The following is a 23,988-nucleotide window of genomic DNA, read 5'->3' on the forward strand; positions in this document are numbered from 1 at the left end:
AATGCATAAAAAAATACATTAAAAAAATTCAACCGGTTAGCCGAAATTGATCCTACAATGGCGGCTAGTGGGATCGGCCAGCGGTCGGCTAGCGCCCTCAAATCGGCTAGCCCACGCCGATTCGCGGCTAGCCGGTTCCAATAGTTCGGCTAGCCGATCGGCTAGCGAAAAAAATCGGCTAGCCGCTATTGGAGATGTTCTAAATTCTATCCCCAACTTTATATTTTATTATATGTGGTATTAGTTAGGACATTTGTCACAATTTTATTTATCCACATATTCCTCATTTTCTAGAATTTTCCTTTAATTTTCACAACAACACTTTGGAGCCATTTCATTTCCATATACATATATAATTTTGTGCATTATGATAATAAGGTAGAAAGAATTAAATCTAATTCATGTGAGAAGAAAATACCCTTGCACAAATTCTTCATTTGAACATCTCTTATATTTAATTGACTAGCTCAAAATTAAAACAATTACTTTTAATGACTTTTTAGCTATATAATTTAATATATACATATTTTTTTCTCCATTTTATACATAATTTCTAAGAAATTTACTATGAATCGACGGATCTCGTATCGGAAGTTACTTCCTGATTAAACTTTATTTTGGGATGTTACACGTTTACTAAGTGAATCCAACTCGCTAGAACTCTCTTACAGTTATGAAGCAAGTTATATTAAATCATACACAATTGTGTCACTCAATTATGTAGCATCACGAATACTTAGGGAAGAAACAAAGTAAAAATAAAACAGATATTAAGTAGAAAACTGGAATTGTATAACCAAAGTCGTTAATAACACATCCCTAGAATCCTATTAGTTTAGTTACACATAATGGAATAAGCTAAACACATAGATTGAAGGGGAGACAATTTGAACATAAAACTAAAGCAAATAAAACCCGTAGGTTGAATCCTTGTCGTTCTTGATGTTCTTGAAATCCTTCTTCAACTCCTTGCACAATGACGTACTCTAGCTTTTAATCTTCAGTAATTATTTTGCAAAAAGAAGCTCTCTAATTGATGAAGCTTGAGGTCCTATTTATAGGAGAAAGTCATTCCTCATTGTAGAAAGAAAAGATCTTCAAAATATGGTAAATCTTGGAGCAGAATCTAGGGCTCTCGGATTCGCCGCCTTTCTCCGGCAGACCGCCGCACCTTGGCCGGCGGTCGCCGCTTTGCATTCCAGAGTCTCTGTTCCTTCGGCGGCGGACCGCCGCTTGACCTCCGGCGGTCGCCGAGCGAGACTCGTTTCCAGGCGAAAGTTTCCGAGGCGGGCCGCTACATAGCACTGACCGCCGGGCGCCGGCGGTCGCCGGTCGCCGTCTAAACTCCAGATTTCCAGACGTTGCGTTTTGACTGCCTTTTTCGGCTCAAATATGCACATTTCTCACAAAACACGTAAAAATACCAAAATAGATAAAATATTCAAATAATAGACATGTAGAGTGACTTTGACATAAGAAACGGACCAAATAATGGCCTTAAAACTGTGCAAAATCCGAGCGTATCAGGTATACCACAAAAGTACGGCATACCGAATTTGGGTACGGTATCGGTATGGAATTTCGCCATTACAAAAATAAGGTATACCTTGGGGTGGGTAGGTACAGTATACCTTACCGAAACCACCATACCGTATACCTTACCGTAAATTTGGTATGTGAAAAAATCATACCTTTACCTTACCAAAATTTTCGGTATACTGATCTTCGGTATACCTTATTTTCGGTATGGCGAAATTCCATACCAATACCGTACCTCATTTTCAGTATACCGTACTTTTTCTGTATACCTGGCTTTCATTACCAATGAAAATAGATAATTTGAGTTTTTAGAATATTATTATATTTTATAATTTAAAAAATATATTAAATATATTTTATTCATAATTATATTTATATTTCGCAATACGTTTTATAATTTAAACTTATATAAAATATAATTTATAAATAATTATATTTATATTTTACGGTATATACCTTAATTTACGGTTATGTATCGAATTTCTGTATGCAGCAATATACCGCGGTATATGAAAGTTCATACCGTTACCTTAGAGCATCTCCAATGGTCATAGGCCAGCCACTCTCTCTCCCTGCCACGTCAGCAGCACTAAAAATCCACCTGCCACATCAGATTTAGGTCAGCCATAGGCCAGCCGCAAAAAAAATAAATCAAAAAACACTACATTTACGGAATTAAAATTTACGATTACGGAATAAAATTTACGAGACATTTACGGAATAAAATTCATTCATTTCATAAAAAAATTACAAAGATTTAAAAAAAAAATACATGATATTTTTTTAAAAAAAGGGCTCCCGCACACGAGCCCCGCTACCCTCTCCTCCTCGGTGTTGCTCTTGTACAGAAATTTAGAGAGAGAGAAACTCGTAAAAACAAGTGGTGCAAATGAAAATGAAACTGAAATCGCGTATATATAGGGGTCAAAAAAAAAATTCGACCGTTGGGGGCTGGTCGATCGCTGGCCGATCGGGCCGCTACAATGGCGGCCAGCGCCCGCTGACCGGCTAGCCCACGCCGATTTTTACGCCGATTTGCGGCTGGCCGATTGCAATGGTTCGGCTAGCCGACCGGCTAGCCACGTCGATCGGCTAGCCGGTGGCTAGCCGCCCATTGGAGATGCTCTTACAGAAATCTTTCGGTAAGGTATCATACCCTACCGAAAATCACGGTATACCAAATATTCGGTATTTTCGGTATTTTTCCTCAGCCCTAGGTATACCGAAAATTTTGGTAAGGTAAAGATATGATTTTTTCACATATCGAATTTACGATAAGATGTACGATACGGTGGTTTCGGTAAGATATATCGTATCTATCCACCCCTATTCAGATATAATTCATTAATTTACAACTTTCATCTACAACCCTAAATTATGTCATGTAGTATAAATTAGCTGTGAATTAATTCGATGCCGTTATCAATTTTGTCGCCGCAAAATAGTTAGCAACAGATAATTCAATCTACTACTAAATTATTAATGTTAGTTATGGTAATATTTTCACGACAAATCCTAGGATTATAGGATTAGAACCGAATAAATTCAAAGTTACTTAAGAGAGTCAGACAATTCATGTATTTATTCGGCTTTCTATATTGATTTTCAATACTATAACTCATTAATGTACGGACACGATTATACTGTAAAGTGATTTATCATTCTCTTTGTCCCATAATAAAAGTCACGTTTATTGTGGACACAGATTTTAAGAAATATAAAAAAAATAGATTGAAAAAATTAGTGAAATATGAGATCCATTTTTTTTATATTGAATTTATAATAGAATGTGAATGAATTGTGTTAATGGAATGTAAGACTTTAAAAGTGAAATGTGATTCTTATTGTGGGACTGAAATGGCAAAATATGACTCTTACTTTGGGACGGAGAGAGTAAAAGTTACTCCTTCTGTCCGCGAATAGGAGTCTCATTTTTTCCATTTTGGTTCATCCACGAATAGAAGTCCAGGTTCATTGTTAGTACTATAAATTGTAAAGAGGTCTCACATTTCACTAACTCACTCCGCTCACATATCTTTTAAAACTAATAGGAGTATATACAAATGAGATTCATATTCCTCAAATTTTCTTCCACGTAACTTTTTTTTAACATTTCTTAAAATCCGTGCCGAAAATAAATGCTTACTCCTGTTACATAATTATATGGACGTTATTATGTCAATTACTAAGTGAATAATTGCTATGTATGTTAGGTTTACTAATTTTCAATATTTTTTATATTTATATATTTATGCATTTTATTATAAATTGAATTATTTTATTATTCATTAAATTGAATATATTTTATATATAATTTGTAATAATAAAACGGTTCGACCAGTAGTTCACCCGGTTAAACCATGAACAGTAGCTTAGTTCACCCGGTTAAACTATGAATCAGTAGCTTCGCCGGTTCACTCACTGATTCAATTTTTAAAACATTGGTTTCTTCTCTTTTATCTACTCCCTCATCCCCTATTATTTTGGCCATTTTTGTCCGTTTTTCGGTTATTGTCCACTTTAAATGGGGGCTTTGGATCAACTCTCCAATATGTGTGATTGTTCCAGCGGCCACTCCAAGCTCAAAACCAGGCAAGCTGCTTTCTAGTGTGTGTGTGTGTGTGTGAGTGAGTACGTGGTGACAGTCTAAAACATCATCGTTTGCACTTTCAAGTTTCAACCTTTTGAAATTTGAGAAGTAAGAGATAACGAGAGATGATTTCGTTACTCTTATTTTAATTTAACTATCCTAAATTGATGATAGTGGAAAAGAGAGTAGATAAATTGATTATAATGGAGACCATGAATACCAATACCTTTGTGGACCACAAATTGTGGATGTCGCCTCTTGGGCATTAAAAGGGCCCATTATCTATAATATAAAGTGAATTAACTTTAAAAGCAATTGAAATGCAACATTTCTAATAATTTAATAATAATAAAGTGTCTAAATATAGAAATAAATTTGATGTATGTTCACTCTAAAGAATGTTGACACGCGGATAATGTTTAAGTTGGTCCTTCGCACAATTTCTAGCAAATATTTCATCCTTCGTATCATTTTGAGAAATGCGATCCCATGGCATATAACTACGAAGCTTGAAAGGTCGTGGATCGACAATTATCTTGTCTATGGCCGCGCCGAGTTCCACAAACTGTGTAATCATTTGAAAATGATTAAGCACACCACGATAACCAACAAACTCTATTTCTTTGATTGGAGAATTAACCCTCCCGAAGTTGTACTCTCGTTTATAAAAACGCAAATGCCAACAATCATAACACTTTATACTATTAAGACATTTTTTGTTCTTCTCTTGATGTGGTGCCTATTAATTGACAAAGTTAGAGTAATTCATAAAAAAATAAAAAATAAAAAATAAAAAATAAACAGATAGTTACCTCTACCACAAATCTCTGCAAGCAAGGTGTCATTCTAAACCAACTTATTACTGGCATGAGAGACCACTTGTCACAGTAATTACTATCGAATACCACCACTAATTCCTTGAGCTTAGGCATCAACTTCTTTATAATATCCTGTACAATACATGCATATTTTAATAAAACCATTAAAGTAACTAGTTTATTGAAAATCAATTACAAGTGTACCTCGTCTTGGAGTCTGACCGTAGCGTATATCTTGAGCATGTGTAGTTGTGGAATCACATAATCAAACATGTCTAAAATGCTTATGATGGAAGTAAAATTTACAAAAGGATTGTGCGCTTTCGCCCGAATCCAGAGCTGAGTAAGGAGAGGAACATCGACGAACGTGAAGCTACAATATTGGTTAGTTGCACCATCATACTTAATGCAGACAACTTTCGACTCACGAACCACAACTAAATTGAGACTGTTGCATTGGCTGATTTCTAGGCATTTGAACACTGGCGAGGTTTGAACAACCTTTAGAGACTCCAGCGAGCCTATTCGAGACACTGAGAGTTGCTCAAGGAGATGGCAATTCCCTAACATAAAGGCCACAGCCTCACCACTTACAATAACAGAATGCAAACTGAGTTTCTTAAGCAGTTTTAGATTGTCAGGGAAATTCCCTTGTTTGTATGGAAAAGAGTAGCAGTCTTGTGGTAAGTCAGTGCCCAAAATCAAATCAAGGCTCTCAACCTTTCTATTCACAGCGTAACTAAGCCATTCATCAATCCATAATGTGAAAGCAGAAGATAAAGAGAACGCCACTCTGAATTTGACAAGATTGTTAGAGGAATTCAATGTGTTGAGCAGGCGATCAACCCATCTAACATACATGCCAATTAACTTGTAACGATTATAATTTCTTTGTTTTTGTAAAGTTTCCAACCAATCTACATGTAGATCTAGTTTGGGTGTGAAGGTCCACAAGTATCTCCATCGAGAACAAAGTATGCTAGTTGACATAGCTTCTTTCAAGCTCAACAAAGACAATATTAAGCCTAATATTTCATCTGGAAGTATACTAATTCGATCTCCCTATATGATTAACATAATATGAACAATAATCAATATATAAATTTAAGAGACATAACATAATGCAATGTATATATTAATATGGACGAAAGAATATAACCGTGAAGTCATCGTCAACTTCGAGTCGCCTTCGTTGCACTGTCGCCATTGTTATTAATTTTTCAACACCTTTATTCTACATATATAGTCAATTTGAGAGGCTTATTTTTTGTATATTTTGTAAAAATGATTCGGTACCAAATATTTTATATCATCCGCTACAGAAAAAATAATTTATAAGGATAAAAGCAAATCTTATTTAATTTCTGGGAATAACTATCCATACGTAATATTCTCATAAAACAAATCTTATTTAACTGAAGAACATATCTGTACGTAATATTCTCATAAATTAAATCTTATTTTCTGGAAGAAATTATCTGTACATATATTTATTTTCCAATATTACTCTACTACTACTATTTATTCTTATCTAAATTAAACTATGATAGTATATCTCATCATATATACGTACCTTTATCATGTTATATGCATAACATGATATCAAATTAAAATATACGTACCTTAACATATTAAATACTATAGTAGTACGTATCCAATATCTTGTAGGATTAGTGGGGCTCGATTTAGTCAGACCATCGGTACGTTAACCTTCGATTCAGAACCGAGGTTCAAATATTTTTTTTCATATTTCCAACTTGGAACAATCTAAATAAGCTTTCAAATTTAAAGATAGGTTTAATTGCCCATGCTTCAAATCAATATGCTTTGTTGCTTTTTATATCAATTTATAAATTCAGACTTTAAATATGAGTAATTATGGAATTTTAGCATAGAAGTGACCATCACCGTTGCTCGTAATTGGAGGATGTTATCTATTCTCACATCCTTGTGAAAATAACTGTATCATTTGGTGCTCTTGTTGAGAGCACATGCGTTGGTCACGGCGGAATCTTTGTCCGGCCATCACTCCGAGCCGGCCCCAAATGTACTCGTTGGTCATGGCGAGTTCGTTGCCCGGCCACCACCCCGAGTGGTTTGGGCTCTCAATAAAAGTACCAATTGATACAGAACAAATATTAGAACTCATCCCAAAAGATTAGTCTGTTTGAGGAGATAGCTCATTTAGTCTATATACAGGGACGGATCCAATTCAATTCATAATGAGAAGGGGCAAATGCCCCACTTCAATTTTCCATATACATGTAGATTTATAAAGCAAATTATATTAATTTATTAACTAAACACTTTTCCATATACATGTAGATTTATAAAGCAAATTATATTAATTTATTAACTAAGCACTAAATTGCCCCTCCATGTATTATAATAAAAAAGTTTAACTGCCCCATCTAATAAGATAAAATGCAGCTAGAATCCAAGATAATAGAAAAGACGATAAAATATTTTTCTTTTCCTTAATATAGAGCATGCAGAAAAAACCCAAGGGTTTATAGCGACGAACAAAAATTAGAGCTTTTCTAAAGAAAAATTTGAATGTTTATACTTTTGCCCCTTTTACTATAATTTTCTGGCTCTGTCCTCGCTTATGAATTGAGTCCGCAACTTATGCCCCTCCCTCTTCCCCTCTGTCACGTGCCGATAGTCCCGCCAACCCATCCGCAAATACAAATTGCTATCACATTATTCACATGGAAGAAGGCAGGGGTGGGTGGATTGGATACCGTGTTTTTCAAACTAACTATAAATAATCCAAGTGGGAGGTATTTTTCCTAATTATGTTAGTACGTTAGAGTTATAAGTATAATAAAACACAAAATTTTAAAACAATTGTGATATCAACTCGCCAAAAAGAGTTGACTATAAAATTAATTTGATATGTTGAGTCAGGGATTTAATATATTGATAAAGATCGAAAGCTCTATATAGAGTTCCAACTTCCAATGTTACAATTATAATATTTTTTTTCCCTTTAAATAGATTGAGTGAATTCTGGAAACCCCAAACGTAGAAACGGCCGGAGGTGGCTCATGGCGTTTGGACGGCAGCAGCTAGCGGTGCTTCTCCTTCTTTACTTCTTGGTGTCTTCCACGGCGGTTCCAGTGTCAACTGTCAAGTAATTAATTACTCCCTCCATCCCCGATTAAAAGTCACACTTTTTCATTTCAGTCCGTCCCTAATTAAGAGTCACACTTCATTTTTACCATAAATGGTAAGTAGGTCCCACATTCCACCAACTCACTTCACTCACATTTTATTATAAAACCAATATAAAAAAGTGGGTCTCACATTCCACTAACTTTTTCAACCAACTTTTCTTTACATTCCTTAAAACTCATGCGCAAAATGTGACTCTTAATCGGGGACGGAGGGAGTATTTTAATTCACCTACTAAGTTAAAATCTAATATATATAGTTTTCATGATTATTTGAATATTGTTTTATTCAATAGGATTCCCTAAGACAATCAAGAATCAAGTTTCACTCAACAAGTTTCATGCTCAGTTCTCTCTCTACTTGTATTTATTTTTTTGCAATTTTTTCTAACTATAATTTTAGTAATTGAGTTGAATTTCTTTTACCAGTACTTGCCATATTTGCAAAATTTTTGACATAGTTTTGGGGGCATCATAAGTTTTACTCCAATTTTTGTGATATTCAAGTGTAGCGTCTTAATTGCTTACCTAGGCCTTGGAGAAGCTATGTGAATAATATGACATCATCAAACATATAAAAAACATGAAAATAATTCTATATCGACCTGGAATAAATTTTTTTCTAATTAAATTTTGCAAGATGATAGAGAAATTGAGCATGACGAGGGGGTGATGGTGAGCTTGTTGGAGAGAAGAATGAAATGAATTCACAGATTATCTTCCTCCAAGGCCTCGACCTTCAAGAAGATCTTATCAGTATGTGTTTGTGATAATTATTGAATAATCAATTAAATTATAATATTTCAAGCGTACATGATGAGTATATCGTCATCTTGTATGTTTTGTCTTTTGCTTGGTCTCATTTGCTGCCTAGTTTCAACTCAATATCAATTTTGTCTTTAAAAAGACTGTAATTGTGAGTTTTATCATGGTTTTTGGATTTATGGATTTGAGTTTGTCAAATAAGTACTATTCATTAATACTACCTGCGTCCTATAAAAAGTTCACATCTAAGAATAATACGAATTTTAATACATAGTGATAAATTAGAAGAGAGAGATAAAAGTATAAAATGACTGAAATATCGGTACTCGAGAATGACGTGGAGAAGTATATTATTTCATTGTTAACTTAATCTCTTTTTTTGTGACGATAGTACTTAGTACAATCTTACCTATTGATAAGATTATTAAAGTTTTATTAGAAAAATCTACGCTTTAAAATCAAAAGGGTTCACTAAGTGAACCTATAGATTCGAATTATTTCCAAAATTACAAAACTGATATTCAATACCATTAACAAATTCAGGTTCTTTGTTTAACAGACAATTTTGAAAATATATACTCCCTCCGTCTCAGATAATTTGACCCAGTATTCCATTTCGGTCCATCCCAGATAATTTGACCCATTTTATTTTTACTATTTTTAGCAGTGGATCTCATATTCCACTAACTCATTCATATTCACATTTTATTATAAAACTAATGCACTTTAAAAGTAGGACTCACATCCCACCAACTTTTTCAATTCACTTTCCATTACATTTCTTAAAATCCGTGCTGAGTCAAACTGTCCCAAATTATCTGAGACGGAAGGAGTAGTATATTTCGACATTGAAAACAGAGGTGGGGACATTATTATATTCAAGTTAAAAAAAAATTCTTTGAATCAGCCCATAACTGGTCCAGATTGTTAGCCTGAGTAATGGGCTTCAGGCACTAGTTTCATCGGGCCAGTATAAATTTAAGGGATATTGGTAGGGCTGGCAATATTTGATACGATACGAACCTGTACGAAATTAATGGGTTTGAGTTAGAGCTTATTGGGTTCGTGTCCTTATCGAGTCGACCCGTTAAGGGCACGACGTGTTCGTGTCGGGTTCGTGTTAGTGTGTGAAATGTGTGTAGTGTGTGAAATGTGCATAGTGTGTGTAATGTGCAAAAATGTGTGTAGTGTGTGTAGTGTGTGAAATGTGTGTAGTGTGTGAAATGTGTGTAATGTGTGTAGTGTGTGAAATGTGTGTAATGTGGGTAGTGTGTGAAATGTGTGTAGTGTATGAAATACGTGAAATGTGTATATTGTGTGAAATGCATGAAATGTGTGTACTGTGTGAAATGTGTGTAGTAGGTAGTGAAGCTATCTAATTATGCCTATTTGGAATTCCAATTTTCTACTTTTGATATGGAATTCAAATCATAGAATTAGAAATTTTGGAATTATAATTCAAGGTTGTGATCAAATGAGATTTTTTAGGGTAAATGAGAAATGAGATGCAATATCAGCCACTCATTTTTATTAAATGAGTGGTCCAGATTTTGCCACATGGAAAATATTTTAGATTAATTAATTATGAAATGGCAGAATGGTAATATCATGGTACATTTTATTCAATAAATATTTTTTTTAATTTTTAATTTTTTTTAAATTTTTTTAAATAATTTTTATTTATTTATTTTTAATTTATTTTCATTTTTTAAAAAAAAATTTAATTTTTTTCTTTTATTTTTTTAAAAAAATTATTAAATTTTTTTATTTTTTTATTATTAAATTTAAAAAAAATTATTTTTCAACTACATATACAATACATTTTAACTACACACATATAATGTCAACTACACACATCACATATAATGTTAACTACATATACAATTCATGTCAACTACACACATATAATGTCAAATACATATACAATTCATGTCAACTATGTTTTATGTCAACTACATACATATAATGTCAACTATGTGTACAATCAATGTCAACTACATACACAATCCATGTCAACTACACACATATAATGTCAACTATGTGTACAATCCATGTCAACTACGTATACAATTCATATCAACTACACAATATAATGTCAATTACATGTACAATTCACGCCAAAAAGTATTTATTGAATAAAGTTGTTGACATTTGATATGTAGTTGACATGAATTGTATATATAGTTGACAAAATTTTTTTAAAAAAAAAAACTAAAAAAAAAATTTTAAAAATTTTTTAAAAATAAAAAAAACAAAAAAGATAAAAAAAAATAATAAAATTTAAAAAAAAATAAAAAATAAAAATAAAAAAAAATATTTATTGAATAAAATTGTTGACATTTGATGTGAAGTCTATTGACATTTGATTTGCAGGCTATTGACGATAATACCCCCGAGTTGACATAAACTACATGTTGTTGACATTTCATAAATATTCTGGCTGAGTGGCTGAAATTGCATCTCATTTCTCATTTATGACAAAAAATCTCATCCTAACAAAACCCTACGTACATATAATTATATGTTTGGTTCATCTCTATCTGCCTCTTAAATAGCTCGCAACTTAACTATGAATTTATTATCATAATTTTGAGTGAATTCTGAAAACCCTCACCTCCTCGGTGGATCATGGAGTTTGGACGGCGGCAGGTAGCAGTGCTTCTCCTTCTTTACTTGGTGGTGTCTTCCACAACGGTTCCAGTGTCAAATAAAGGTTTTCGGCCATCATATCTTTGTGTTTATTTGTGTGTCACATGGTCATGTTAAAGACAAAACATCCCCTTAAAATGGAAAATGTATAGCCGTCATTATAAGAGAGCACCTAAGTTCAATTTTACATCGTTTAGTTCATTTTAAAATCCTTATTTCCTATAATGAATTACTAAAACATAGTAACAATGACCTTAGATATGTATATGTATATATACCGATTGTTTTATTCAACAGGACGCCTTAATACAATCAAGAATCAAGTGTTATTCAACAAGTTTCATACTCAGGTATGGCTCTCACTAACACACAATTTTCACATGATATTATAAAAAACCCCAATTTAAAAACAGGAAAATGATACTAAACCAACCTTAACTAATTCTTTTTTATATATAAACTTTGCAGGACGTTAAAGAAATTGAAAATGACGAGGGATTAAAGGTGAAATTGTTGGAGAGAAGACTAAACATTGAACTTAATGATTATCATTCTCCAAAACATCATCATGCACATAATTAACACGTTTGTAATGATTGCATAATTAATAAAATAAAATTATCATATTTCAAGCACACATGATGTCACTCTCCCATCTTGTCTGGTTATAGTTTCATTGCATATCTGCCAGACTATTGTAACTTGTAAGTTTAAGCAGGGGATCTAATACTTGAATAATGATTCAAAGAAATATTTAAAATATAACTTTATTTCATCTATATGCCACTTAAATAGCAACTTGATTGGGAATTTGGGCTCATACTTTTAAATTTCTTCTTTTTATATACATATTTTAAAAACTAAGCAATTGAGCACCATAAATTGTACTATGTCATGGATACATTTCTTTTTATGATATTCGAGTGAAGCTTCTTAATTGCTTACCAAGGCCCCGGAGAAACTACCTGAACATATGACATCATTATGCATATAAAATATATGAAAATATTATAAATTGACCTAAGTTAATTCTTTTTTCTATATAAATTTTGCAGGATGTTAGAGAATTTGAGAATGATGAGGGGGTACTGAGCTCGTTGGAGAGGAGATCGAACATTGAACTTAATGATTATCAACCACCGCATCGACGTCCTGTAAAAAATTAATCACCAATGTACGCCAAGAGTGTTTGTGATTATATATTGAATAATCAATCAAATTGTAAAATTTAAAGTATACTTCTTGATATATGCATGAAGAGTACATTGTAATCTTGTTTGCTTTATATCTTTTGCTTATTTATATTGCTTCAACTCAATTTTCAATTTGTCATTGTAATTGTGAAGCATTATAATTATGGTTTTTGAATTTATATATGGAATTGACTATTGAGTATTTGAATGAAGAGGCTGCACTGCTTAGTTAAGCTATAGATCCGAATTATTTCCAAATTTTACAAAACTGATAGTGAAATTATCAAATTCAAGTTTTTTTTAAGTAGACAATCTTAAAGATATATTTATGTCGATATGAAAACATATGTGGAGGGAGCACTATCATTCTAATTACTACTATCAAATTTTGAATTAACTTGGGCTTTGATTCAGCCCATAACCGGTCCAGATTGTTAGTAGACTGAGTTGGTCCAAGTTAATGTAATACCCGCTCTTTTAATTACCTTAATTTAAGGCTTTTCGTTGAACTATGAAATCGCATGTCACTTCTAGCTATCTTTGATTCAAGGAATGTTTATTTCCATCATTGTATCGGATGTCGTAGTATTAGTTAATCGCGATTTATGAACGAAAAAGGAACGAAGAACGAACTAAAACGAACTCTGTGTTTTTTTTTCTTTAAATAATCAAAGTACATGAACATCTGAGAAAAAAAAAACTAAGAGTATATTAATAAGTAAGTGTGAGCCTCGTTTCAACAAGCCCAATCCTCGCGTTCTTCGCGGCCCGTATCCGATCAGCCCGAGGGCCCGAGGCAGCGAGCCCGTCTCGAAGCAACAGCAAGGCAGCCAGCCTTTTCTTGCACCTGCAAGTCAAATAAAAACAAGTTTAGTGACTAAATAACAAGAGAAATTAAAGAAGCTCTTATTACAGGAAAAGAGACAATTCCACTTTAGCAATGGACCAAGGCAAGTCAATGCCTACAGCATCCACTCCTCAAAACAGCACCTACGAATTTGTTATCCCTCTAATACCACCCCTGCAATAAGCAAACGAGTGGAATTTATTAGTAGTGTACTTAGAGTGTCTCTGGTGGCGCCCCTCCCACTAGGACTTCCCACATAAAATTCATGCCACATCATCATTAGGACTTCCCATTTTATGGACTTCTATTTTACAGAATTAAAATGTCGACATGGAATACGGAATTAAAATTATATAATACTTAAAAAAAAATTACATAATTAAAAAAAAGTTACATAATTTAAAAATAAAATTACATAATACCTAAAAATTACATAATTATAAAAAGTCGAGAAATACAACCCTCGGCTCTCACTCCTCCTCGTCCTCGTCCTCGTCCTCTTCCTCGTCCCCGACGCCCGTGCCCTATTGTACTCCATTGTAGTAGAAATGAAAATTTGTAGATTTAGAGAGAGAAACTTGTCAACACAAAACAAGTGGTGTGAATGAAATGAAGTTCAACGAGCCCTATTTATAGAGATTTTTTTTAAAAAAAAAAAAATTTAAAAACCGGACGTCCGAGTGGAGCTACAACGGCGAACGTCCGCCCGCCCGTGGGGAGGACGGGCGAGCCCATGCGACGGGCGCCCTTCGGGGCCACTACGGCGGACGTCCGGTCTGACGTCGGCGACGTCCTACCGGGACGTCCGCCATTGGAGACGCTCTTAGTCCTCCATGTAACACCAAAGATTCTTAATGAAAGGGGCTGATAGAATCAAGTAAAGGGAGATCTCTTGAAGAAACAAAGAGTTTTGGCAGCCCATTAACTCCTCCCAAAGTACACAAGCTCAGCCTATAATAACCCCTCCACCCCACCGTTAGACTCCCTTCACCACACTTGAAATTTCCAGCAAACTAAGAGTGAGAGAGAGCTTGAGTTCTAGTAGTATAGAAAAGGAATCGGTAGCTGCTGCAAGAGGTAACACACCTTCTTTCCTCCTTTCTCAAGATTTGGTTATGTTCAACCCAAACTCACTCTTTTCCTTAACCCCAACAAAAGGGCCAGAGACACAAGTAAACGGCTGCGGGTCTTAGGATCAGAAGAAGGATTTAGCAGCTGTTTTCAAGAGGTAATATACACCTCCATCCTTCCTTCAAACCAAGATTTCATGCCAGCATATAGTGAATAACTCTCAAGCATGTTTTAGACCACCAACACTTTAAAATCATGTCATAAAAATAATGGAAGGACAGTAGAACCCAAAACTCAAGGCTCTTATCTTTCTAGTTTTGAAATGGAACAGTGAAACAAAGCCTTGCTCCATCTCAAGCTTTAAATCACATAAGTCTTGATTAAGGGATTTAGGCCTTAGAACAGATCCCCACAAACTAATTTTCTTTTCTAAACACGAAAAATAAGCGAGAGAGAGAGGATAGGGACTTATCTGCTGCCGATGAAGCGGCGTGGCTCGCGGAGGAAGCGCGTGCAGCGCTGCTGCTCGCCGACGGGTTCCCTACCGCCACGAGGAGAAGGCGACAGGGCCGGGAAGCCAAGGGCGACGGTGGTGGTGCGTTACGGAGTTGAGGGGGGCTGGACGGAGAAGTGTACTCTGGCGAGTTCGCACACCAGCGAAGGCAGCAGTGGCGAGAGCACCGCCTGTTACGATCACAAATTGATGAAGAGGCACTCCACATAAGAGTGGGCTGGGGTTGAGTGCCACGTCAGCTAATAAGGGAGGACAGCCGGAGATCTAACTATCTAATAACCATGAGGGAGAAAGAGGAGAGAGAGGGGCTTGTGAGCTGAATATAAAAGGAGAGAAAGATGCAGCATATACTCATTCATTAAAATAGTGTGTTGTGTGCGCTGAGCGCTTGGGCTGAGGATCGTGGATCCGAAGCATTAACCTTGGTTACTTCTATCTTGTTTATCGTTATCAATTCCTATTGTATCGTCTACTGTATCGTCATTTCTTTATCCGTTGATAATCACTTCAATATCATTCGATATCTATATTTAGTCTTTATAAATTGCTGTTTTGGTGTGCTCTCTGGTTGTGGTGTGTGAGTGTGGGAGAAGTGTTGAATTTCCAGCTGAGATTGAGCTGAAATCGCAACACCGCCTGTGCATGCCCGACGGCGGCGGTGCTGCGGGATTATCGGAGCAGAGGAGGACGCCGGCAGATCCGGCGACCAACGTGAGACCGTCAAGAGTGGCGATTTCGCCGGAGAAAGGAGAGAGAAGGAGTTAGGGTTTAACTCTCCAATTTGGGGATTTTTCTTGTGCAAATGAGAATGAGAGAGAGAGGCTGATCGAGAGAGAGGAAGAGAAGGGACAAGGGAGTGTTTCTTTTAAATTATTTTTGGGCCACTTCTTTGGGCCAAGGGATTTAATTTGAGGAAAGGAAGTTGTTGGGCCTCTATAATTAAATACATGGGCTAAGGTTTTAAATAGAGAATGGGATGATTCTTTTAATGATCTAAGAAGTTGGGCTAATAATTAAAATAAAGTAGGGGTTGGGCCTTGGCCTAATTAAATCATAAGCCCTCCTATGTTGCTCAATCAAATAATTGATGGTCCGCTAATTAATTCTGAAATGATGAGTAGACTGCTGGGGTTTGAATCCCTTTGCACAGTGGAAGACTTGTACAATACATATAAATCAGACACGGATCTATTTGCCGATTATGCGATTAATCAATTTACATGTTAAACAGATAATTGCATGCTAGAACGCAAAAAATTCATGCTTAAAGAAAGTAAATCCTAAAACACGAATTCTACGGTTTAGGGTTACCGATTTCGATTCTCCAAAGAATCGTCGATTGCTCGCGCCTTTTCCACGTGATGATCTTCGATACTAGACCACAGATCTTCTCTCTGGTTCCCGAACTGTATCTCGATATCAAGGTGAGCTAATCTTATCAAAATACTAGGACTCGAATAAAGAAGACAGAAAATTCCTCACGGAGGAGGAGCTGAAAATTTCGTTCTCCTTCCTTGAGAGAAGGGACGAAATTTCATGTGAATGAAAATAATGATCATTCTGTCTCCTTTATTCTCCTATTTATATTAAGTTCCTTTTGAGCCCAGACAGGGATCTATGGAAGGTTTTGGATATGGGCTCCCCCAATTACCTTTTTACTAATTAAATTGAACCCACAATTTAATACAAGCTTATATTGGAATATTACGAGCAGCCACTACAGAAGTAATATTGAACTTTCCCATCCAAATCCGAAATTACAAGTAATCCGGTTTTCACTTTGTTTATTATTTATTTCCCGCGCTTAAGATATAAATGTCCATTAATTAATTAATGTCTGCTATGGACTTAATTAATTAACATCTTTTTAATTCCAAGAGTGGACTTAGCAAGAAACATTTATTTATTATTCATAGAGTAATAAAACTCCAACTGGCCAGTTTTCCGAATAATAAAACCTTGTTCGAGCTCCTCTTGAGGACATTATCAAACGAGACTCACCTCGCGCACGTTTCAGCATAATAGCAATCCTAGCACCGCTAGATATTAATCACCACTACCCAATATATCATGATCATTGGGTTGCGAAAAACCCGCACCATTTGATAAGTCAAAGTAGTGCATAATCAATACCGTATGCTCAATGCTAACATATGTAGATTAAGAAATAGTATTTTATCAAAACCTAGTCTTTCAGTAGATAGCATAAAGACACGTCTTGCTGTTAGATCCGTTCAGTGCTATACCATACCAATGTCATCTTATTTCAGTAAGGCTTAGAAATATGCGGACTGACATTGCAACCTTTCACAATAGGTAGTCTAAGCCTATCTAGGTTGTGAAATTCTTCTTTTTTTTTTGCGAAAGCATTGCATAGATCTGACCGTGTTACCTTAAAGTGGACGCCGCCCACAACCGGTCTACTAAGCAAAAGACTTAGACTTTGTTTGCTTCTTATACATTTAAATGTTTATAAAACATCTTATAAATGCACAAGCAAACACAATGTAATAATATACTGATTCTATTCGTGCGAAACTGCTCGAATAATACTGAATCAAGTTAAAAGTGGATTATAGAGTTTTACGTATACAAGCAAGATTCTATTCGAGCGAAACTTGCTCGAAACATGCTTTTCAGTATACCAAACCTAACAATCTCCCACTTATACTCAAAACATGCTTTCGAGTATACCCACTGCCAAAAACTCTCCCACTTATACACAAAGCAGATATTTATACTAGATATATCGAACTACCATTCATTTCACAAGGTGAAAGAAGAATCTGCTTGGTTGTTCTCTGATTATATCTTTTTCACCATAATGTATTTGCTGCGTACTTGATCTTTAATTAATTTCATCCCCATATGTGATTGCTTAGCTTAATAAACTCGAGTGTCCCTTGAGTTAACCTTCACTAGAGTAATAAAAATAATACTCATAGGCATACTCAAACTTACGATTAAAGCTATTAGGAAGATATTCCTAAATGAAACACATATTCAGAGGATGACTTACTCGATCACTGATTAGTCATAAAACTAAGATAGTGTAACCCCAAGGACATTACATGAATGACTGGTAAACTAGAATATAGTTACTAGTCTTTCTCAAGCACTAGGGTATATTCATTACCTCAATCAAAATCCTTTGCCATGGTTAATATGATATATACTTGTTATGCAAAAGCACAACCAATATCAAACTTAGTACACATTATAGCATACATGAGACATCTATCTCCAAAACTAGTCTCATAATTCTTGATCTCACTAAGTGTCACTGACACTTGACTAGAGATAAGACAATTCCAACTTGAAAGGTAAAAACCTTTTCATGGAATTTCTAATGCTAAAATGTTCCAAGCAATTTATAGATATATGATTCCTAAGAGAATCTCAACATTCTTTCTAGCAATCGTAAAAGGACTTAAATGCTAAGAATGTAATTAGTTTCTCTTAAATCATTTATCTTAAACTGGGTAGACAACCAGTTTCCTACGCTAGATGCCAATCTTAGTTGTTTGCAACTTTTGTAGATTTTATCATCGTAGAGTACCATAATACCATATTTAATGCACTTTCAACTTCCTCGTGCTTACAGCACAGCTGTGGGCAAAAGTCAAATTCCAGATATTTGACAATTTTAATAAAACACATATACTCTGATTTAGATGTTTCCCTAAGACCACGAAGGTCTTTATAAGCTTCAAATCATGCGTTTCTTGCCCTTAATTACATATCCACTAGAATGTTCTAGTAGATGATTTCCTCAAGACTTCTATTTATAGAAGGCTGTCTTGACAATCATAATACATACATTATAATTTATGTAAGTTCTAATAGACAATATGATCGAATAAATCCTGGCACAACGATAGCGAGAAGATAATTCTCTTTGGGCATAACCCATTTTCATTGTCTAGCCTTTAGAGATCCATATTTACACTTGCAAATATACTAGCTCCCACTGACTGACACAGCCTATAGGTAGTTTTGCAAGTCTTGTAAAACATGTTGTCTATCTTAGATTGTAGTTTGGAATCTATCACCTTTTCAAGGATGAATATCCAAATGAACCAATACTACATTATAGTTAAAGGGATTATGTTCAAGTTGATCTAAGACTGAGTCTTACGACACTCTTAGACCCATGAACTTGTTATGTTCCTAAGAACGCTCCCACTACGATCTGGTTCTCACAATCATAGGTATTGAAGTTGATTTTATTAGTGCAAAAATTTCTAATGGTATGACCCCTTGGTAATATGGAAAATCCGATATCTCTCTTTATCTTGAGAGTTATCACGTTGTTAGGCTTGTAGTTCATCTATTGATCTTCATACAAGAATTACATCTTTGAAGATTACAGAACTTATAACCTTACATCATTTGGGATAAACCTTAAAACATGCCTCAGTACTCATCTCCAATTTCTTGGGCACTTTTCCAACACGTGTTGGAACAACATTACACTTTGAGATGTGCTAGACTAGAGACGCTCTAGTCCACAACTCGTGTTTTGTAGAAGGTACTGATGTTGGTAGTTTCTTTAATGTTTATCCCATCAATGATAAGATTTTAATGAGTACAACTCATCACTTAATCAAACTTGTCTTAGAAAGACTTCGATTCCTTCTTACATAACTATCTCATTCATTAGATGAATGCTTGGATTCGTTAATGGAGATTAGACTCCCACTACTGATCATAATACTTTGCTTGTCTTCTTATGGTGTAAACCATTAAGACTCGCTAGTCTTTCTATGTTGCACTTCTATAAGAATTCTGAATCAAACGATTCTAACTCATAGTGCATCAAACAGACATGATCGACTTTCAAGCTATTTAACAAACAAATTGTTAAAATCTTCATAGTCTAGATCAGTTCGAACAATTGCTAAGTATTTTCTTGGCCTTAAGACTAAGAGCCATAAATACTTTATCATTCATTATTAAGAAGTTGATGTGTTGTTGAATACTCAACCTTGTCGCAATTGTATTATTTTAATATTATGATGCCTTAAATATCAACCATAAAACAACAGTTGAGCATTAATAGCTCCCACTGCAACAAAAACCTAACTGGATCAAGATCTCTTACTTAGAAGTTGCATTGTCATGTAAGTTATTGTCCTTCTATAACATAGGTCAATCTAACTCACAAAGCATCTTTTCTCGCTTTAAACAAACTTTGATGACAATTCAAGCTCCCCATTTCCATATCTAGTCTTTTGTTCAAATGAACTAGGACTTAAGAAAAATGCAGCCTTTATGAATTCGTCATCTATCATATTACTTTTCTCTAACAGTAATATAACGACTACTATTCTGAAGATTTTATACTTTTCAGTTAAACCTTCTTGTAGCCATTTCTTATTACTTTAGGCGATGACTTGTGTCAGAAACTATTTGAGTGATCAAAAGATCCTCAAAACATTATGTCACTCTAGGATATTCTAATCGAATCATCTTGACAGATCCTATTGATCTCCATCTTTCATCGTCACTAACCAAGACTTATCGTGCTACTTAAAAGGAAATAGCTTGACCTTATTCCTGAAAGAGCTTGTCAAGTACATGCATAATGCATTCTTGAACATTCTTCGTGGAATTATGTCGAGGAAATGGATGACATGAATCATTGAGTATAAACTCAAGGTTTTCAGCGATGAGAAACTTATCCATTTTCGTTTTCGGTCTACATAATTTAGGCATTCGAGTTTTCTTTCTTTAAGGATCACAGACAAAATTATCACATACTCATGCTCAATACATAATCACAAATAACCACAAAACAATTATGTATCTTACAACTGCAAAATTAATAAATTGTATCATCCTTTGGAGGTTAATACGCTTTAAAATTTTGACAATTTTACTGGTCACAACACCGACGCATCAATTGCTTCCTCATCTGGAGGTTGATACGCCTAATGCTGCCTAAGCACGACCATCAGATTTAGCATTACAGAATTTTATTTCTACAACACACTCCCATAACAATGTTCATGCGCTGATAACAAAACCAAGCTATCTCATAAATTCTGATTGAACCCTGAAACTCGCAGTTCCTTAGGATTATTATCCCTACTCTGTAGGTGGCGATAATATTGGGAACCACTTTCTAGTTCATTCTATTTATTACGTGAGAAGTCCGCCCTTATGAACTTACTGTTTTCGTAGGATTATTGTCCCTACTCTGCAGGTGGCAATAATATTAGAAAATCAGCTTCACAAAATTTGGCAGACCAACCGATGGAGACCGTATACAACGCACTTGTTGTAATCGTCACTTAGATATTTTGTATGGTTTTTGCATAATTATCACATAAGCAGATAAAGCAGATAATCCACTTAAAAAAGATAAACACCAAATAAACAGATAAATCCATTTAATGCATGACATTTAAACACACTGGATAATTAACGACAATTATTTAATCTATTCAAGGGAGAATCAATTAAATAATTGAGTTTTATCTTGGAGGATGATTATCCAAATTTATTTAGGATTTATCAAGATAGAGTTAACTATCTAAATCCATTTAGGATTATTCAAGATTTTATTTCGATAAAATCAAATCCTTCAATTCAAGATAACGTTGATCTAGGATTATCATTATTTAAATCGTACTAGGATATTACTAGATAGAAACAGTTCCATCACAATCCATAAGATAAAATAAAATCCTATCAACCAAGATTTATACAAATCTTAATTCTATTTAGAATAGACATCTAGAATATATCAAATATTACTTAGGATTTCTTAGATAAATAATTTCATCTAAATCCAATTAAATAAGGATTTTCTTATATATCATTTTTACCCTAATCTAACTAGGATATAAATCCAAAAGATAAGGATGACTTGGATTAATACTTATTTTAATCCATCTAAGATTTGTCTTAATAGAATTAAATCTATTCAAATCCATAGGATAAAATAAATTAATATAAATATTTATCCTAATTCATATAGGATTTATCTTGGAGTAAATCTATACAAATCCGTAGAATAAGATAATATTATATTATAATTATTCAAATCTATCCAAGATTTATCTAGGAACAAATCCATATAAATCTATAAGATAAGAATAAAATATTATATTATCACTATTCAAATCCATCTAGAATTTATCTATGAATAAATTTATATAAACTCATACGATAAGAATAAAATAATATTATCATTATCTAAATGCAACTAGGATTCGTCTAGGAATAAATCCATATAAATCCATAGGATGTAGATAAAAAAATTAGATTTTCATTTTCCAAATGTAACTAGGATTCATCTATGAATAAAATCTATATGAATCCATAAATAAGGAAAAAATCTATAATTAATCCATGATTTAATACAAAATCAAATCTTATATAATATATAAAATCACAAAAGATATATTCAAATCTTATTTCCAAATTAATCTTGATTTCTTTCCAAAATTGAGTCCAAGGATTTGGAAACCCTAATCAAATTTAGAAAGCGAAGTCACGAGACGAGGCAAAACGACGTTACGCATAGGGAAACCCTAATCTTGCGTTGTCGTACTCCCACTGAACCGTAGCCGCTGCTGGGCTCCCACTCGTCTCGCAAGCTCGACGAGCGTGACGCCTCCGACGCTGATGCGTCGACGTCGCTCCGCCGGTGCTGCACTGCTTGATGCCGACGCTGCTGTCGCTTCGTCGTCGCACCCGCTGCTCCCCGCCGCTGCCCTCTCCGGCGCTGCTGCGTTTCTGCTCGCTGATCGCCTGCCCTGCATCGCAGCTTGCTGCCAGCACCCAGTCGAGACATCCCCAGCCTGAGGGCCTGGGCAGCCTGAAGTCCGGTCGCCGCCACCCACCGATGCTGATCTGCCCACGTCGGCCATGGGAGACAAGCTCCCACTCAATTTGCAATTTGCAGTATAATGATTCAAAGTGAATCACGTACAACGAATGGGATTTGTATATCAATACATGTAATGATTACAAATATTGAAGGTATAAATTGATTTCGGAGAGTTAATTCTCTCAATTTGGGCAGATAATCAATTCACGTAGCATTTAACTTCTTCGATACGATATGTTGACTTATTAGAAACAACAACCACGTAACAAATAAAACATGCATCCAAGCAATTCACATAACATGAAATTAATCCACATAATCAGAGCCAAAAATTGGCTCTGATACCAATTGTTGGGGTTTGAATCCTCTTGCACAGCGCAAGACTTGTACAATACAAATAAATCAGACACAGATCTATTTGCCGATTATGCGATTAATGAATTCACATGTTAAACAGATAATTGCATGCTAGAACGCAAATAATTCATGCTTAAAGAAAATAAATCCTAAAACACGAATTCTACGGTTTAGGGTTACCGATTTTGATTCTCCAAAGAATCGTCGATTGCTCGCGCCTTCTCCACGTGATGATCTTCGATACTAGACCACGGATCTTCTCTCTGGTTCCCGAACTGTATCTCGATATCAGGGTGGCTAATCTTATCAAAATACTAGGACTCGAATAAAGAAAACAGAAAATTCCTCACGGAGGAGGAGCTGAAAATTTCGTTCTCCTTCCTTGAGAGAAGGGACGAAATTTCATTTGAATGAAAATAATGATCATTCTGTCTCCTTTATTCTCCTATTTATATTAAGTTCCTTTTGAGCCCAGACATGGATCTACGGAAGGTTTTGGATATGAGCTCCCACAATTACCTTTTTACTAATTAAATTGAACCCACAATTTAATACATGTTTATATTGGAGTATTACGAGCAGCCACTACAGAAGTAATATTGAACTTTCCCATCCAAATCCGAAATTAC

The 23,988-nt window shown here is 34.8% G+C and overlaps 1 protein-coding gene and 2 long non-coding RNA genes across 3 annotated transcripts; 1 reads left to right on the forward strand and 2 right to left on the reverse strand.

Moving 5' to 3' along the window:
- Positions 1 to 4,520: 4,520 nt before the first annotated feature.
- Positions 4,521 to 5,808, reverse strand: LOC125209125. The gene is made up of 3 exons (XM_048108733.1): positions 5,152 to 5,808; positions 4,942 to 5,079; positions 4,521 to 4,868 (listed from the first exon to the last, which is right to left on the reverse strand). The coding sequence occupies exons 1-3, from the start codon at positions 5,806 to 5,808 to the stop codon at positions 4,521 to 4,523; spliced, it is 1,143 nt and encodes a 380-aa protein (XP_047964690.1).
- Positions 5,809 to 13,399: 7,591 nt separating this feature from the next.
- On the reverse strand, positions 13,400 to 14,072 carry LOC125216533. Its single transcript, XR_007175425.1, has 3 exons — positions 14,039 to 14,072; positions 13,644 to 13,751; positions 13,400 to 13,577 (listed from the first exon to the last, which is right to left on the reverse strand). It is a non-coding gene; the product is annotated as an uncharacterized LOC125216533 (long non-coding RNA).
- Positions 14,073 to 14,572: 500 nt separating this feature from the next.
- On the forward strand, positions 14,573 to 15,678 carry LOC125216532. Its single transcript, XR_007175424.1, has 3 exons — positions 14,573 to 14,654; positions 14,736 to 14,805; positions 15,096 to 15,678. It is a non-coding gene; the product is annotated as an uncharacterized LOC125216532 (long non-coding RNA).
- The last annotated feature ends 8,310 nt before the right edge of the window (positions 15,679 to 23,988 follow it).

The sequence above is a fragment of the Salvia hispanica genome, chromosome 3 (genome assembly GCF_023119035.1).
Source record: "Salvia hispanica cultivar TCC Black 2014 chromosome 3, UniMelb_Shisp_WGS_1.0, whole genome shotgun sequence".
NCBI classification, from domain to species: Eukaryota; Viridiplantae; Streptophyta; class Magnoliopsida; order Lamiales; family Lamiaceae; genus Salvia; species Salvia hispanica.